This window comes from Alosa pseudoharengus, unplaced genomic scaffold, assembly GCF_046254945.1.
Source record: "Alosa pseudoharengus isolate Yale_2024_CS ecotype anadromous, Long Island Sound unplaced genomic scaffold, YU_APseudo_1.1 YU_APseudo_1.1_scf_1, whole genome shotgun sequence".
In the NCBI taxonomy this organism is placed as follows: Eukaryota; Metazoa; Chordata; class Actinopteri; order Clupeiformes; family Clupeidae; genus Alosa; species Alosa pseudoharengus.
The window spans coordinates 13,788,164-13,807,504 of record NW_027468564.1 but is presented as its reverse complement, the minus strand read 5'-3'; the positions used below and the strand labels follow the sequence as shown (position 1 = coordinate 13,807,504).

Genomic DNA, 19,341 nt, shown 5'->3' with positions numbered 1-19,341 from the left:
TACCTTTCCCTCTCTCTCTCCTCTCTAATGTCTTACCTTTCCCTCTCTCTCTCCTCTCTAATGTCTTACCTTTCCCTCTCTCTCTCCTCTCTAATGTCTTACCTTTCCCCCTCTCTCCTCTCTAATGTCTTACCTTTCCCTCTCTCTCTCCTCTCTAATGTCTTACCTTTCCCTCTCTCTCTCCTCTCTAATGTCTTACCTTTCCCCCTCTCTACCTCCTTTCTAATGTCTTACCTTTCCCTCTCTCTCTCCTCTCTAATGTCTTACCTTTCCCTCTCTCTCTCCTCTCTAATGTCTTACCTTTCCCCCTCTCTCCTCTCTAATGTCTTACCTTTCCCTCTCTCTCTCCTCTCTAATGTCTTACCTTTCCCTCTCTCTCCTCTCTAATGTCTTACCTTTCCCCCTCTCTCTCCTCTCTAATGTCTTACCTTTCCCCCTCTCTCTCTCCTCTCTACCGTCTTACCTTTCCCCCTCTCTCTCCTTTCTAATGTCTTACCTTTCCCTCTCTCTCCTCTCTACCGTCTTACCTTTCCCCCTCTCTCTCCTTTCTAATGTCTTACCTTTCCCTCTCTCTCCTCTCTAATGTCTTACCTTTCCCCCCCTCTCTACCTCCTTTATACTGTATTTCCTTACCCCCATCTCTTGCTCTCCTTTCTAACGTCTTTCCTTTCCCCCTCTCTTCCAACCCCAGGCAGCCCCCCAATGTCCCCTGTAGAGGTCAAAGTGGTCCTCCAGAACACACCGGGTCAGAACGAGCCTCCTCCTCCTCCTCCTCCTCCCTACTCCCCCGCTCCCATGGTCCAACCCATGCAGATGCAACCAGGTAAGTGCGTGTGTGCAGTGTGTGTGTGTGTGTGCGTGTGTTAAGCCTGTTTGAGTTGTGATTCACTCGGATCTTTCACCCGTATCTTTAAATTAACCCATGAGTCGCGAGTCTCTAGTATCATTAACTCGGATCAGTTGAGTCCTACTACAAAACCTCCTAGCCCTAGCCATCGTAGCTGCCAAAAATGTAACAATTTCGTAGGCAACCACAACTCCACAAATCAACTCAAGCGACTGAGTGAGCAGGCAGTCCGAGATAACTGGTTAACTTCCCGCAGAGCCGGAAACATTGCAGACTCACAGACCATGGGACTCAGATTGGAGCGGCTGAGTAGCAATCCGGGTTAGTCGGATCAGCCGGCCGGTTAGGCTACGTTGAGTACGAGTCAGTCGAATCAGCCGGCTACGTTGTCATGAGTGGATCTGCGAGAGCGAGTAGCTCCTCCTCGAGGTGAAAAGCAATTCCACAACAAAAGCCATTTCTTTCACTGCTGAAATAACATTCAATGTTCTGCATGTAGCCTAGACATACTTAGATTTGGTGTATAGATGTAGCATATTAAAATGCAATTAGGTCATGCAGACAGTCCGAACTGCACGCTCATGGAGCTGCTTGAGTATCTACCCGGGTCAGTTGAATCAGCCTGGCAGGCCGGTTACGTTGTTATGAGTGCGAGTCAGCCGAATCAGCCGGCTACGTTGTCATGAGTGGATCTTTAGAGCAGCGAGTAACTCCTCGTCAAGGTGAAAAACAAATCCACAACAAAAGCCATGCTTTCACTTCTGAAATAACATATGTTCTGCACGCATAGCCTACTTTAAAATGCAATTAGGTCGCAAAGACAGTCCGAAACATTGCAAGCTCTGTATGGAGTTGCTTGAGTAGGCTAGCCTACCTGAGTCAGTCGGATCAGCGGGGCGGGCCGGTTACGTTACGTTGTTATGAGTGCGAGTCAGCCGAATCAGCCGGCTACATTGTCATGAGTGGATCTTTAGAGGAGCGAGTAGGCTAACTCCTTGTCAAGGTGAAAAGCAAATCCACAACAAAAGCCATGCTTTCACTTCTGAAATAACATATGTTCTGCACGCATAGCCTACTTTAAAATGCAATTAGGTCGCGAAGACAGTCCGAAACATTGCAAGCTCTGTATGGAGTTGCTTGAGTAGGCTAGCCTACCTGAGTCAGTCGGATCAGCGGGGCGGGCCGGTTACGTTACGTTGTTATGAGTGGATCTTTAGAGGAGCGAGTAGCCTAATTTCTACTCGTGTCAAGGTGATAATAATAATAGACCTAATGAGAATAATAGTAGTAGTAGTAGTAGTAATAATAATAATAACAATAATAATAATTTATTCACTGCAGGGCATTTCTACGTTCCTGTTTCTATGTCTACATTGAAAGTCAATTGCTTAGGCTAGGTCAGGGGTCGGCAACCCGCGGCTCTAGAGCCGCATGCGGCTCTTTAGCGCCGCCCTAGTGGCTCCCTGAAGCTTTTTCAAAAATGGGGGAGAGAAAGACGACATATGCATTTGGAGTATTATCCATCTTTGGATCAACATACCTGTGCGAGCAGATATTCTCAAACATGAACTACATCAAATCAAAATATCGCACCCGCCTCACAGATGAGAGCTTGCAGTCCTGCGTCAAGATTAAAGTTAGGCCTACATCTTACATGCCCGATGTTGAGAAGCTGACCAGTGATGTCCGAAAACAGAAGTCACTTTAAACGGGTACACAATCCTGTCATAGGCACATTTTTAGTAACAAAGTGGCTGTTTTTATAAAGTGATATCTGATTTTTGTCAGTATATATTTGGAATGACACTTAGGGATATTATTGTGTTTTGTTGCTCAGGTCCGAGCATAGCTGCGTTGGTTGCGTGTCAAAAGAGAAGAGGATGCTGCTTCGTTTTACTCTTGCACTGACTTGCTTGGCATTTGCACAGACGTCAAACTTGAACAGTATTAATTTGATTTTATATACTTTACCTTTTCAAAAGGCTGATGTTTTATTTTTTAAAACGTAGGCTGCGTTTTATTGCACTCTGTTGCCCATATAAGGGGCACGTTCCGTTTTGTTGTTATTGAGTTCATGAAACATAATTCATTAATATTGTAATGAAGTTAAACTTGAGGCGGCATCGCACAACAGAGTAGTCACGTGGTGCGTCATTCTCTACAGAATGCACTGCAGGAAAAATAAACATTTAATCATGAAGGCTCATTATGTATTTGTAGTTAACTTAGCCATTTCGATAGTAGGCTAATATAGGCCTACTATAGATACATACAGCATGTGTTGCCTTCAATATAAGGCTTCTATAAGGCTTTTATTTTTTTGCGGCTCCAGACATATTTGTTTTTTGTTTTTTTGGTCCAATATGGCTCTTTCAACATTTTGGGTTGCCGACCCCTGGGCTAGGTTAAGACAATAAATAAACAGTCTGGCTCAAACTGCTTTCTTTCCCGTGAGTGGGTGGAGGTTTTGATGCTATTATATTAGGCTATTTTATATTATATTATATTATATTATATTATATTAGGCTACCTAACAGTATAGCTATGATTAATAATAATATTAGTTGCCTAGTATTAGCAGCCTATAATACTTATTAGAATAGATTCCTAGTAGCCTACTATTAGTATATAGTAGTGGTAATAAACATTGTGTAGCAGAGTAGCATTAGACCTAGGCAAACTTTTCTATTGTTAACAAAACAACAACAAATAATTAATTATTATAATATAGGCTACCCTCTCTGTCAATAAGATCAACGTTTCTGAACATGAGCACCAAAAAGATGAACAATGTGTGGATGCACTTTGACCAGAAGAGCAAAACTCTAAAGGCTAAATGCAAGTACTGCAAAAACCTGGTTTCAAATCATGGAGGATCCACATCCAACATGAGAAGGCACTTAACGAAATGAAGAACCCCACTGCACTGCTTGAACGTAGGACTGAATTTCTTTGCGATTTAGCAATACTGACTCAAGTGACTCAAGTGACTCATTCAACCCGGATCAGTTTAGTGAGTGACTCAGAATAACCCGGATCCTTAAAAGGAATCGAGTTTGACAGGCCTAGCGTGTGTATGCGCATGTGTGTGTGTGCACAGTGTGTGTGTGTGTGTGTGTGCGCATGTGTGTGTGCACAGTGTGTATGTGTGTGTGTGCTTATGTGTGTGTGCGCATGCGTGTGTGTGTGTATGTGTGTATGTGCACAAATGTCTTGGATGTGGTGCAAAGGCACCCTGTTCAGTGTGAACATCTTCCTCCTCCTTCTCTTCTGCCCTAAACAGGTCCCATGTACCATACACAGCCAATACAGATGTACTCACAGCAGGGTAAGTGTGTTTATACCATTTGTTTGTTGTTTTGCTCACACTGACAAAGATAAAGTATGTAAATTAAATGTGGTAAAGTTGTCTTGGGCGCACTATTAAAATCACAACCACTGTCCTCCTTCAACTTCAATTCGATATAATGCCTCTTAAGGTATGGGTTAGCAATGCTAATTTTATGAGCAAATGTGCTGGGAGAGACATGCTAATGTAGCGGCAGAGATATGCTAATGTACTGGAGGAGACATGCTAGTGTAGCGGCAGAGATATGCTAATGTAGCGGCACAGACATGCTAGTGTAGCGGCAGAGATATGCTAATGTAGTGGCAGAGACATGCTAGTGTAGCGGAAGAGATATGCTAATGTAGCGGCAGAGACATGCTAGTGTAGCGGAAGAGATATGCTAATGTGCTGGGAGAGACATGTTAATCTAGAGGCAGAGATATGCTAATGTAAGGGAAGAGACATGCTAATCTAGAGGCAGAAATATACTAGTTTGTGGGGAGAGACATGCTAATCTAGAGGCAGAAATATGCTAATGTGAGGGGAGAGATATGCTAATGTAGCGGAAGAGATATGCTAATGTAACGGAAGAGACATGCTAGTGTAGCGGCAGAGATATGCTAATGTGCTGGGAGAGACATGCTAATGTAGCGGCAGAGACATGCTAATGTGTGGGGAGAGACATGCTAATGTAGCGGCAGAGACATGCTAATGTAGCGGCAGAGACTTGCTAATGTAGCGGCAGAGACATGCTAATGTAGCGGCAGAGATATGCTAATGTAGCAGCAGAGACATGCTAATGTGAGGGGATAGATATGCTAATGTGGCGGTAGAGATATGCTAATGTAGCGGCAGAGACATGCTAATGTGCCAGCAGAGACATGTTATTGTAAACGGGGGCGGTACAGCCCGCCAGGGGGCGTTCGGACAGTATTGGAGGGGCGCTGTAAACGAGGTAGCAGAGTGGGCGCTCAAGCACAACTGGGGGGGGGGGGGGGGGGTTGAGAACCACTGGTGTAAACCTTTTCCTCCTCTTCCCTAACAGGTCCCATGGCCCAGCAACAGGCAATGCAGATACAACCGCAGCAGAGTAAGAGTGTTACCATTTATTTGTTGTTGATGTGTTGGGATAAATATGCTAACGTTTTGGGAGAGACATGCTAAGTTAACATGCTGGGAGAGATATGCTAACATCCTGGAAGGGACATGCTAAGTTAACATGCTGAGAGAGATATGCTAACGTGGAGGTAGAGACATTCTAAGTTAACAGTCTTGAGAGAGATATGCTAACGTAAAGGTAGAGACATGCTAAGTTAATGTGCTGGGAGAGATATGTTAACGTGCCAGAAGAGACATTTTATGCTAACATGCTGGGATAGATCTGCTAACAAAACAGGAGACACGTACCAAGTTAAAGTGCTGGGAGTGGCATGCTAACCTGCAGGAGGAAATATGCTAACATGCTGAACTCAATGACAAATTGTATTATTAAGAATAGATGACCCAGAAACAGCAACAACAGAAAGAGGGACAATAAAGATGTCTCTGATGAGTCTTTGTGCTTCAGCTCAGGTTGTTATTTGTTCTGGGGACCTTGGTGATGTTCCCACCATGACGACGTGTCGGAACTGTGGAGAGAAGGTCCAAACCAGAGTGGTGTATCACAGCGGAGCCTTCACCTGGCTGATATGTGGACTCTGCCTTCTGTTTGGGTAACACACACACACACACACACACACACACACACACACACACACACACATACGTACACACCAACCAGAGTGGCTTATCACAGTGGAGCCTTTGTCAGGTCATACTATCTATATGAAGACTGAAACAGAGCAACACAGACCTTTTTCTTTTCATAAAGTCCAGTTATATGTCAACCATGTTACCAAATATTGCAGCTGTAACCAGACATCAGAACCCTAAACTATTAGCAGAACCCTAGCCTGTTAGCAGAACCCTAACCTGTTAGCAGAACCCTAGCCTGTTAGCAGAACCCTAACCTGTTAGCAGAAGTGCTACCCCCTAACCTGTTAGCAGAAGTAATAACAAACAGTCTGAAATAACTGACTCCCCCCATCTCTCTCTCCACCTCTCTCTCTTCCCCCATCTCTCTCTTCTCCCTCCATCTCTCTCTCTCTCCTTCTCTCAGGCTTGTGTGTGGATGCTGTGTCATCCCATTCTTCGTGGACAGCTGCAAAGACGCCCATCACTTTTGCAGTAAATGCAACGTCAACCTGTCCATCCACAAGAGGATGTAGCATTCACACACACGCATACACACACACACCATTTTGTCAATTTAGTGAATTTGTTGCTATATTTAGCGACTTTTGGCCATCCCTATAGCAATAACAAAAAAAAATGCTTATACAATAAAAAAACACATTTGTTCAATGTTTCATTTTATGAAATAAACTGACTGTCTGATTCATCTCTGTGTTTCAATTAAATTAAAGCAACACTAGTATTATGTTAGTACAGTAACTAAACATAACAGGAAAAAACACTGGATGACTATACAGTTGAGATTTGATTTATTAAACACAACACTTACAACTTAACATTGTAGAAAACAGGGGACATACACAGTTGATTCTAACACAGACATATCAAGAGCAGTCAGGCTACAGCAGCAGACCCTCATACCCAATAATGAGAAATATCAAGAGCAGTCAGGCTACAGCAGCAGACCCTCATACCCAATAATGAGAAATATCAAGAGCAGTCAGGCTACAGCAGACCCTTATACTGATGGTAATTTTGATACCATAGATTTAATAGAGACCCAGTCAGACCAATAGTATGAAAAATCAGGAACAGAGTTTATTTACAATGATGCGCATCAAGGGAGAGACAGCATGACTTCACCTAAAGATCCATCAGCTGCTCTAACTAGACAAGGAAATAGTTAGGGTTTAAGTATCCTTCCAGGCTGACGGGAGATGGCGTTGGTCATCCCATCTCACATGGACTACACTGAATCAGACCCTGATTAGTGGCAGCCTGGCAATCCGGAGCAGATAGCTACTGACGCAGCCATGCAGAACAGTGAAACACTGCAAAGTCATAATATTCCTGCTTATCACAGTCACACACAGATATACACAGGGACAGTACAGATATCATACAGTCATTACATAGAATCATACTTTTAGTATCAAAGTGACCCACTAATGATAAATGCAGAACATTAAACCACATATTGGAATATTGGACATAATTCAGAACATTAAACCACATATTGGAATATTGGACATAATGTTCTATTCCACTTTCTCTCAGTACTCAATAATGAGAAATATCAAGAGCAGTGCAGGCTACAGCAGCAGACCCTTATACCCAATAAGGAGAAATATCAAGAGCAGTCAGGCTACAGCAGACCCTCATACCCAATAATGAGAAAGGAACCCACATTCCAGCATTCAGATCCTGATCTGATCAGGTAGGGGCAGATCCTGATCTGATCAGGTAGGGGCAGATCCTGATCTGATCAGGTAGGGGCAGATCTGATCAGGCAGGGGCAGATCCTGATCTGATCAGGTAGGGGCAGATCTGATCAGGTAGGGGCAGATCCTGATCTGATCAGGTAGGGGCAGATCTGATCAGGTAGGGGCAGTTTTGTCCACTTCTTTGCTGTTTCTCGCTTGTTGCTTGCAGTTTTCTCTACAGAGCTCGCCCTACAGCTTCGGAGTAGATACTCCTACAATGACAAATGTCTGAGAAACTCCATCGCTACCTTGTTCTTATAGCTAGGCGGTGCCTGGCATGTATGTTTGTAATGCCGCAAAGCAATTTGTTACCTCACATGACCTGAGACTCCCGCAAGACTTTCAAGTGCCCATCCAAGCCCATTTTCAATTTTCCTAAACCAGGCACCAATCACAACCGTTGAGGCGGGCTTTACACGATGACAATAGAGCACCGGAACAGCGCTTGTTTGAAGCTGCTATCGCGTCGGTTTTAGACATGGGGTTAGAAGAAAGTTTCCTGAGGAGACAGGTGAACCTTCTTGTGTGTGTGTGTCACACCATCACACACACACATACATGGTCATGGTAGATGGTCATGTTTGATTTTTGTAAAATATCAAACATGGCTGCTGCTGAGGAACAGCACTTGTTGGAAGATGCTATCGCGTTGATTTTAGACATGGAGTTAGAAGAAAGTTTCCTGAGGAGACAGGTGAACCTTCTTTAGTCTCCTCAGGAAAAAGAGATGCTGGTGAGCCTTCTTGATCAGGGTAGAGGTGTTGAGGGTCCAAGAGAGGTCCTCAGAGATGTGGACACCCAGAAAGTTGAAGCTGTATAAATGCTCGGTGCAACATTACTGTATCATCTTTGTATCTAATTCTGTTCACCTCAGTGTCATGCTCAAAGGCACTTGGACACTATAGAGGGAGAGCAGCTTCACAGAAGAGAACTTCTGACGGCAAATTTGAGGAAAAGTTGGTAAACCACCCTTCTTACCTAATGTGAGGGTGCTGATTCTGAATATTGTGTTTACCAAGCTCAATTCTGAGTTCTAAGCCGCATAATCAGCATTTTAACATAAAATAGCTATAATATTTTTGCTTATTTTTCCCTAAATTGGGTTGATTTCCAAGGTAAATCACTAAAACCAAATAAAAGTGTTCTCTAAATACATGTTTGAGCATTAAAGAAGCCATACTATAGTTTATTAACGTATTTAATGGGAACATGATTATAGTTAACATGTAATAAACTCGGAAATTCTAATCAAAACACAACCATATTTTTATTGTTAACATAGTGAGTCACTTGTGGTGTTTAATGCATTTCATCACAATAACAAATTGCACAGATAACCTTCAACTCAGAATATATCCTACAGTACATACAGTATGAACTTAGATAGCGGGAATAAGCCTAATTAACAACTGGCAAGTAAAAAACATTTTACTTCTAGTAACACTGGATTTGGTATGTGTGCTTGCCTCCATACTAGAGCTTGATAATGTGCTCTTCTAATATGCCTTTGAGCAGCATCACTTGTTGGTGGTAGAGCCTCCGATCCTCGACATCTAGAAAACAGAGTGGCTCTGTCATAGTGTTGTCACGATACCAACATTATGACTTCGATACAATACCTGCCATAAATATCTTGATACTCAATACTGAAACGATATCCAAATCCTAAAATATCTGGAAAAAGAAAGGAAGCAGTCTTCCTCCAAGTGTATTTCTTTGTCATTTGTGTTGAATTTGGTGCACTTTTGGTCAATTCTGGGTTGACCAAAGGAGAGGAGTTCTAAACTTCCTACATAATTATTATTTTTGTAGTCAGTAAAATAGTAGTTTGTGTGTGATTAAGTCCTTTATTGTTTGTTATAGCTCATTTATATTGTGTGATGTTTTGGCAATAAATTACCTTTAAATAGCCAAAGTAGGCTAGATCAAGGTCAGTGTTCAAATTACTGCATACCAATCACTTAATGCTATGCAGAAGAGCCTAATCTTTAGGTCATCTGATGTAGGATACCCTAGGCCTTCCTGTGTTTATGGGATTTCTTTGACAGTTGCAAAGGGAAAAAAGTAAAGATAGTCTGTTCTGTAGTTCTGTGCTCCCAGTGTTATTTAATAAGTACGTTTCAACCACTCTTTGGGTCTTAATCAGATAGTCCTACACCATTATTGCATTACATTTGGCTGACACATTTTTAACCAAAGCGACTAACAACATGGTAACAGTTAAGTTTTAAAGCAATTCTCTAAACAATTTTAGGACAATTTAAAAACGGTAGAGTACAGTAAGAATAAGTGCATCAGTGAGTGCTGTTTTTAAACAGTTGAGTTCCAGACGGCTGGTAAATGCTAGCATCAGCAAGACTTGTTGTAAGTGGTGCTATGAAAGGAGATGTTCTCTAAAGAGCTGGGTCTTAAGGAGTTTTTTGAAAATGGAGAGGGATGACCCTGCCCTTGTAGGAACTGGCAGTGTGTTCCACCAACGAGGAACAGATGAGAAAAGTTTGGATTGGCCTGACTGTATCTGTTGCAATATCTGTGTGCATTCCTACATTAGGTCTATTTCTTTGATAGTCAACATCATTTGCTACCACATAACAAATACCAATTAACAATACAAATGTTTCTTACAAACTTTCCTGCATACTTTTTAAATGTGCTGCAGTCAGATGGGTGTCCTAAAGACATAACTAGATCTTGAGCATCTATTACCAGTGTTGAATGAGCAGTTTTTGCAGTGATCACTACTGGACATTCCACATTGCTAGACAGCACTTGAGTGAGGATAGACTTATTTCCACTTCACAAATAACCATCGCTATCTGCAATAGCTACAGTACAGGGACATTAATCAGTTCATAGCTGAGGATTTGTCCTAGGCCCACTTCCCTTTCAGAATCATATGCAGTAATGATGCACTGGAGAATGTTTCTTTTTGTTGCACTATAAAGGATATCTTGTCTAATTTTTTTGCAAATAATGCAATCTCCATAGCACTCTTCAGCAACCCTCAAATATACACACTCTTCCATTTTTTTGCATGGCTGGAATTTGAATGATAGGAAAGAGCACCAGTGAGATGTTTTAACTAGGCAAGCACAGTCGCCTTTACAGTAAAATAAAATACAGTGTAAATCCTCTGTAGAACTGACAACTCTTCATAATAGTTAGTGACAAAGTACTTTCTACAGAAAAATGAGCAGTCACCTACTATTCTATCAATTTATTATCAAGGAATCTATTTTGCTTCTAAACGTCATACTGAATTTTAGCTATTATTTCAATTTATATTTTAATTTTAGCTTATTTTCATTGGGGTAATTCCTGTCCTGTCCTACAACATATCTGATACATAAAGAGTATATTAATGCCTTATTTTTTGCAATTCCTATGATATCTGATGGCAAAACCAAAAAGTATGTGAATTATGCTAATTAGCAAGCTTAAAACTCAAAATTGAGCTTGGTAAACAAAATATTTGAATTCAGCACCCTCAAGTTGTGTGAAATAGCCCCTTTACCGACTTTTCCTCAAATTTGCCAACAGGACTTTTTCTGAACGTTTGTTAGCTATCTGCTCTCCCTCTACTAAGACCAGGAAGAGTTTGTATGGAAGATGATATTCATCTTCTATACAAACAAGCCTCAGTGTAGCTGCTGCTAGTGTCCTGTCAGGACATGTTCTCCTGTTGACCACTAGATGGCACCATAACACTGCACTGTTCTCCTGTTGACCACTAGATGGCACCATAACACTGCACTGTTCTCCTGTTGACCACTAGATGGCACCATAACACTGCACTGTTCTCCTGTTGACCACTAGATGGCACCATAACACTGCACTGTTCTCCTGTTGACCACTAGATGGCACCATAACACTGCACTGTGGGCTCAGACGCACTAGTTTGAACTGTACAGTGAGACGGGACCTGTTGCTGATGTCATCACATATGTGGCCTAACAGCCAGACAAATATAGACATGCAATGCAATGCAATGCAATGCAATGTTGACACTCAAATGAAAAATAAAACATTTATGCAGTGAAATCAGTTCAACTCCAACAGATTTTCTGTTTTGACTGTTAGTGACTGTGTTCTGTGGAGTACAAACAAACCCTCACACACACTCCTCTGTCATTTCCATGTTATATTACAAGGATACAAGGAAGTTTATTGTCACATGCATATAGTTACTGGAAGTAAGAAATGCAGTGAAATTATGTCTGGTGTCAGCCTATTTGTGCATTAATGGGGGGGGGGGGGGGGGGTAAAAAGTGCAGTAGAATAGGTTTAGTAGATTAAGTGACAAGGGCTGCATAAGAAAGGTGGGGGAGGATTGGGATTGGGGGGGGGGGGGCACCAACAAGGAGCACCCAAGAGCAACAGGGGCAAGGAAAAACTCCCTTACCAAGGAAGAAACCTTGGGCTGATCCACGGCTCAAGGGGCTAACCCAACTGCCAGGGGTCTTGGTGTGTGTGTTGGGGGGATGACAGGGGAGATGGGATAGTGTGCTGTGTATGTGGGGAGAGGGCAGTGTGCAATATGTGTGTTGGAGAAGCTTCCTCATGAGACAATGTGCTGTGTATTTGGGGGGGGGGGGCAGTGTGCTGTAAGTATGTTGGGGATGTGTATTGGAGAAGCTTCCTGATGAAATAATGTGCTGTGTATGTAGGGGGGGGGGGGGGGGGGGCAGGGACTTACTATTGCAAGCAGAGTACTGTATGTATGATGTATGTGAGTGATGACAGTGAAGATGTGTGTGTGGGCGGGAGGGGAGTGGAGCAGTGACTGTGTGTGTGTGTGTGTGGGTAGGTGGGGGCAGTGTGCTGTAAGTATGTAGAGGATGTGTGTTGGAGAAGATCGATCCTGAAGACAATGTGCTGTGTATGTAGGGAGGGGGGCGGCAGTGTGCAGCAAGTATGTAGAGGAGGCTTCCTGTAGCAAGCAGTGTGCTGTATGTATGTGAGGTGATGACAGTGATGATGTGAGTGCATATTGACAATGTATGTACATGATATATGATAACAAAACACATTTTACAAGAAAAACATACTAAAAACTTAAGTAAACATTAATTATATTTTAAAAATACAGCGGGGAAAATAAGTATTGAACACGTCAACATTTTTTTCAGTAAGTATACTTCCAATGAGGCTATTTGCATGAAATTTTCACCAGACATTAGTATTAACTCAGATAATCCACCCATATAAAAAAATCCAAACATTAAAGTCCATAGGTAGAGTTATGTGCAATAAAGTGGAATGACACAGGAAAAAAGTATTGAACACGCCTGCTGAAATTTCTTAAATACTTTGTGGAAAAGCCTTTATTCGTAATGACAGCTTCAAGGTATTTCCTGTATGATGAAACTAATCAGTCAGAGTATTCTGGTGTGAGTTTGGCCCATTCTTTTAAACAGATAGTCCTTTAATATTGAAGATTTCAGGGGTCCCTCTTGTAAATCCTGATCTTTAGTTAACTTCCAAAACTGTTCAAATGAATTGAAGTCAGGGCCTTGATTTCCTTTCTCTGAAACCAATTGAGAGTTTCCTTTGCTGAATGGTTAGGATCATTGTCCTGCTGGAAGGTCTAGCCATGTCTCATCCTCATCATCCTGGTGGATGTAAAGATTCTCCCAGAAAAAAATGACTCCATTCATCATTCCTTCAACTGTATGAAGTCTGCTAGTACCATGAGATGAAAAACAGCCCACACCATGATGCCACCACCTCCAAACCTCACTGTTGGTAGGGTATTTTTAGGGTGATGCACAGTGCCATTTCTCCTCCAAATATGGTGTGTAGTATGACATCCGAAAAGTTACATTTTTAACCAGAATACATTCTCTCAGTATTGCATAGGATTGTCCAAATGTTGTGTAGCAAACTTTCAACGAGGTTTGACATGTTTTTCTTCAGCAAAAGAGTCATGCAGGATGAGCGTGCGTAGAGGCCATGGTGGTGGAGTGCATTACCTATGATTTTCTCTGTAAAAATTGTACCTGCTGCCTCCAAGTCTTTCTGGAGCTTTCTCTGAGTGGTCCTTGGATCTTCGGCTACACTTCTGACTATCCTTCTGACTTCCTGGTCAGAAATCTTGCAAGGAGATCCTGTGCATGGCCAGTTGATGATGCATTGATGTTCCTTCCACTTGCAGATAATGGCTCCAATACTGCTTGCTGGATGATTCAGAAGTTTTGAAGTGCATCTGTAACCAGTTCCATTGATATGTTTTGCAACAATAAGGTTGCAAAGGTCTTGGGAGGGCTCTTTGCTTTTGCCCATCATGAAATGTTTCTTGTGTGACACCTTGGTAACAAAAAACCTTTTTATAGCCCACCAGTATGTACTAACCCAGTTTATATCAATTTGCACAGATAGGAGGGATAATTTCTCTAAATACTTATAGATTCCAGTTTGTTCCTTGCCATTCCTTGCCTTTGTGTACTGCTTTTTCTTAGTGTGTTCAATACTTTTTCCCTGTGCCATTCCACTTTTTTACTCATAACTCTACTTTTAGACATTAATGTTTGGATTTTTATATATGTGTGGATTACCTAAGTTAATACTAATGTCTGGTGAAAATTTCATGCGAATAGCCTCACTGGAAGTATACTTACTGAAAAAAATGTTGACGTGTTCAATACTTATTTTCCCCGCTGTAGGTATGTTCATTGGTCATGCTCTCTCTCTTTCTCTCTCACCCACCAACACACACTCACACACTAATACGATCAAATAATGGAAATCAACTCAAAAACTCAATTTGCCTCCATCACCACATACAGTATACGGGAGAATTAAAATTCTAATTTTTTTTAAAGTAAAAAAAAAAATCTAATAAAGACGTATTGTACAACAGATGGTGAGAGATGTTAATAAAGCGTCCAACCAGTCCACATGTCCATATGGTTTCATACATGACAAAACAATACCAAATAGATACAACAGATCCTGACATTCACACAATGTCCACCCCAGTCCAGTCCACATGTCCATATGGTTTCATACATGACAAAACAATATCAATAGATACAACAGATCCTGACATTCACACAATGTCCACCCCAGTCCAGTCCACATGTCCATATGGTTTCATACATGACAAAACAATATCAATAGATACAACAGATCCTGACATTCACACAATGTCCACCCCAGTCCAGTCCACATGTCCATATGGTTTCATACATGACAAAACAATACCAAATAGATACAACAGATCCTGACATTCACACAATGTCCACCCCAGTCCATATGTCCATTTGTGCACATGTTGGAGAGTGACTGGTGTGTGTGTGTGTGTGTGTGTTGCTGGTGTCCATATGTCCATCTGTGCACATGTTGGAGAGTGACTGGTGTGTGTGTGTGTGTGTGTGTGTGTGTGTTGCTGGTGTCCATATGTCCATCTGTGCACATGTTGGAGAGTGACTGGTGTGTGTGTGTGTGTGTGTGTGTTGCTGGTGTCCATATGTCCATCTGTGCACATGTTGGAGAGTGACTGGTCCTCCTCTGTCTGCGGAGTCCATGCTGCATGCTGTCAATCATCTCTGGCTGATCAGGACACGCCTCCATTCTCCATTCATCTCACTGCTGAGCTCCACTCAGGAAGAAGCTGTTTCCTGTGTGCTGTTTGTGTGTGCGCTGCTGGTGTGTGTGTGTGTGTGTGTGTGTGCGCTGCTGGTGTGTGTGTGAGTGTGTGTGTGTGCGCTGCTGGTGTGTGTATGTCTCTGTGTGTGTGTGTCTGTGTTTGTTTGTCCCCTCAGGAAGAGCCTGTTTCCTGTGTTACTGGTGTGTGTGTACGTGTGTGTGTTTGTGTGTGTTTGTGTATGTGTGTGTGTCTGTGTGCGCTGCTGGTGTGTTTATGTCTGTGTGTGTGAGAGAGTGTGTGTGTGTCTATCTGTGTTTGTTGAGCTCCCCTCAGGAAGAGCCTGTTTCCTGTGTTACTGGTATGCACGCGTGTGTGTGTGTGATATGTGTGTATACAATGGTGTGTGTGTGTGTGTGTGTGTGTGTGGTATGTGTGAATAAGATGGTGTGTATGTGTGTGTGTGTGCTGGATCCCATCCTCATGCCATGAGCTTCTGCACCACAGACCCCATACAGTTCAACACTTCCATATCACGTGGGTCAAAACTTTGATGTACACACTACTTTTGTGATGCACAAAATACATTTGGCCGCAAATCATTACCCCATCTGCAGGATAAAGGAGAGAAGAGGATCATCAATCAGTGTCCATGACAACCGTCTCCCAGTGAGCCAGACTGCATGAGAGACAGAGGTCTCTATTGTGACATCACTAACAGTAGCCGTAACATTTACACACATTCACACATTTGACACACTGCAGCAGAAACAGGAAGTCCAACACCACTGGTCCAATCACAAGCACTTAGAGAGTGGTGACAGACTCCACCAATAGGGATGGCTGCACATTCCCTTCATGGTGTTTGTGGCCTGACTTGTGTTCAACAGTCACTCACTGGCCTTGAACCTGTGACCTTACACTGAAACATTTGTCATGTCAGAAACAAGATAAACAGAATGTCAGACAAAAAGAAAATACAAATATTAAAGAGAGAAGGATGACAAGAGTAAAAGAGGGAGAGGTGTGGGCTGAAGGACACTCACATATGAGGAGTAAAAGAGGGAGAGGTGTTGGCTGAAGGACACTCACATATGAGGAGTAAAAGATGAGAAAGAACTTTAACACATTTCTGTCAGTTAACACATTTCAAACTACTGTTTTCAAAGAGAGATATAAAAATAATGTAAAATAGAAAGAAAGACATAAAGAGATATTTTAAAGAAAGTAAAATAGAAAGAAAGAAAGAAATAAGGGGAACAAACAAAACAAAGATGAGAAGAGATGTCAATCAGAAAAAGAGGAGGTTGGGCAAGAAAAAGGAAAGAGAGAGCGCCATATGAAAACTTGACAGCGGTTTCCCGAGATCTGATGCCCTTTCATCTGATGTCGGACAGCTGAGGATGTCCTAAAACGTACACCGTACAGGGCCAATTTTGTTTTGTTTTTTTCCGCCCCTGGATGTAGTGGAGGCGAAACGCAAGTAAACACAGTTTATCCACCTCTGAAATTTCAGAAATAGAGTTTATCCACCTCTCAAAACAGTTTATTCACAAATTGATAGATAGATAGATACTATATTGATCCCCAAAGTGAAATTCAAGGTCCCAGTTAGCCTGACGAGCCAGACCCACATTAAAATGTAGGGTCTGGGCACTCACCGTTCGCAGTGCTCAGTCCGAGGGGGCGGGATAATCAGTTGTCTTTCAAATTCCCTCTGCTATGAGTCCCATGCCTTTCTCACCAGCGGAGCTGGCTAGTTCAAACGTTTGCCAACTTAATAAAAGCTTAACTCGTGTCACACTGTTCGCCAACAGCAACATCCATCTTATTTGTTTTCAAGTAGCAGGGAATTCAAGCCAAACCGTTGCAACTCTGCCATCAATCATTATGTTAAGCCCACCTAACGACTCTATACACGATTTCATTGGCCTGATTGAGTTTCGATTTCTGGAGCTCACAAGCCAACGGAGAGTTGCTAGACTAGCGCTAGGGGCGCATCTAGATTTCTAGGCTAGGTCCCAGTAGCTTAGGACACCACATCTACAACATAAACAGGATGAGAAAATAACATCCACATGACTAAAAAGAACAGTAAAAGATACTAAAGATAGGCCACTAAAACAAGGATCCACATGACTAAAAAGAACAGTAAAAGATACTAAAGATAGGCCACTAAAACAAGGATCCACATGACTAAAAAGAACAGTAAAAGATACTAAAGATAGGCCACTAAAACAAGGATCCACATGAATGGACTTTAAACATTCAAAAATCACACTGTATAATTAATATTCACAACATGTACACTCTAGCAACCATTTAATACCACTGTTATACACATTGGACAATATCTCCAACAACATCAAACGTGTTCTGAATGCCTTTTTTAAGTCAAATACTGCATGGCACAGTCCACCTCAACATAACCACATAAATCATAGTTTACCCACCTCTTATTTTACCTCAACATAACCACATAAATCATAGTTTACCCACCTCTTATTTTACCTCAACATAACCACATGAATCATAGTTTACCCACCTCTTATTTTACCACTAGCCACCTCAACATAACCACATGAATCATAGTTTACCCACCTCTTATTTTACCTCAACATAACCACAGAAATCATAGTTTACCCACCTCTTATTTTACCACTAGCCACCTCAACATAACCACATGAATCATAGTTTACCCACCTCTTATTTTACCTCAACATAACCACAGAAATCATAGTTTACCCACCTCTTATTTTACCACTACATCCTGAAGACACAGGAGAGAGAGGGAGACACAAACACTCTCTCTCTTTCTCGCGCGCGCACATACACACACACTCACCGGGAAAACAAGAGACACAGGGGAATACAGAGGAAATTCCAACAAGGGGCAAATAGCCTCGGCGCTACCATTTCTACTTTATTTGCCATATGCTCCCTGGTAAATCATCATCATGTTTTGGATATTTCCCCTACGGAGTCCACACTACTCATAGCAACCCAAACCGTTTACTTGGAGGCTGGACTGGACTGAAGCGTGCGTCACGTCTCCTCCCCTAACGAAACGAAACTGAAACAGAAGTCATCGCTTCCGTGTTGTGAAAAAGCAGTTAAGCATTTCGCCAGTGACGCATCTTGAAAATACTATTGGTAAGTTTATCAACTTTGGATAGTAAACGGTTGAACCGGTGCTTCAACGCAATGGCGTTCATAGTAATATGATAACGGACAATACGACTGGAAAATGTAGGCTAGTGTTTGTCTCTCGGCGTCGACACGACGGGTCGGGGAAGCGAACGTTAGGCCTCACTGTAGCCTAGTGTTCTTGTTCTCAAATAGGCTGTTTGTCGGTCTTCGCTTTAAAGACTATCACAAGAATAACGTATTTGTAGGATTTTGTAGCAAAGATAAGGCTCCGTACAAACACCTTGTATAGCCTATCTATCCTGTAATAGGCCTACCAGAGGATGTGGTAGGCTACTACTGTATGACGGAAGACGGAGGCTAAAATGGCGTAGGCTAGGCTATTTCGAAAACTTTAAAGTTTAATGCGGGGAAAACAAATGAATAGCCTATAGAAAAAATCGCTTTCTTCATATGTGGGCATGTTTATTGTTTGTTTGGAGTATAATTACTTTCACTTGGGACTGAAGCCGTTCCATTAACTCAAGTTGGCGGCATCTTGGCCTAATTTATTTTAAGCTAGGTCAGCTTCATCTCTGCTCGGGCACAAGGTAGAAAAGTAGACCAAAGCAGTAGTATACGCGCACACACCCTTGTCCCCTGCTGTCTCGCATACTTTGCCATTCAAAAATGCTCCTCCGTGCCGAAAAATTTGAAAAATAACCCCTTAAATGATGACTTCTGGTGAATTTTGTGGAAACTAATTGATTGATAAATTGTTTTGAAATATATTGAAATATATTACATTCATTGAATGAAAGCATAATATGGCCTATAACAATTTACACAGGTTGTTATATTCAACTCATTTTAAGCAAGTCTATTGAGAGTTTGATCTCATCACATACTACATCACTGGAGTAAGTTTTTCGTTTTTGATAGGCCTGTCCCAAATTCT

General features: G+C 42.0%; 2 protein-coding genes across 9 annotated transcripts in view; both read left to right on the top strand.

Annotated features, from left to right (window-relative positions):
* The window catches only part of LOC143121487 (lipopolysaccharide-induced tumor necrosis factor-alpha factor homolog), a 12,887-nt gene extending 6,272 nt beyond the window's left edge, over positions 1-6,615 (top strand). For 5 of the 6 annotated variants that reach the window (XM_076281892.1, XM_076281867.1, XM_076281884.1 and 2 more), the window contains 5 exons: positions 692-823; positions 4,131-4,175; positions 5,221-5,265; positions 5,743-5,887; positions 6,334-6,615. In XM_076281892.1, the coding sequence (XP_076138007.1) occupies positions 692-823; positions 4,131-4,175; positions 5,221-5,265; positions 5,743-5,887; positions 6,334-6,442 (476 nt within the window). In that variant the 3' untranslated portion in view covers positions 6,443-6,615. Of the gene's footprint in view, positions 1-691; positions 824-4,130; positions 4,176-5,220; positions 5,266-5,742; positions 5,888-6,333 lie in introns of those variants that run through there. The other variant, XM_076281901.1, reaches the window with a different exon arrangement.
* An 11,748-nt stretch (positions 6,616-18,363) lies between these two features.
* LOC143121431 (NACHT, LRR and PYD domains-containing protein 3-like) overlaps positions 18,364-19,341 on the top strand; it is a 45,149-nt gene continuing 44,171 nt past the window's right edge. For 2 of the 3 annotated variants that reach the window (XM_076281805.1, XM_076281794.1), the window contains exon 1: positions 18,364-18,410. The gene's annotated coding sequence lies outside the window, so the exon portion shown is untranslated. The remainder of the gene's footprint in view (positions 18,411-19,341) is intronic. The other variant, XM_076281799.1, reaches the window with a different exon arrangement.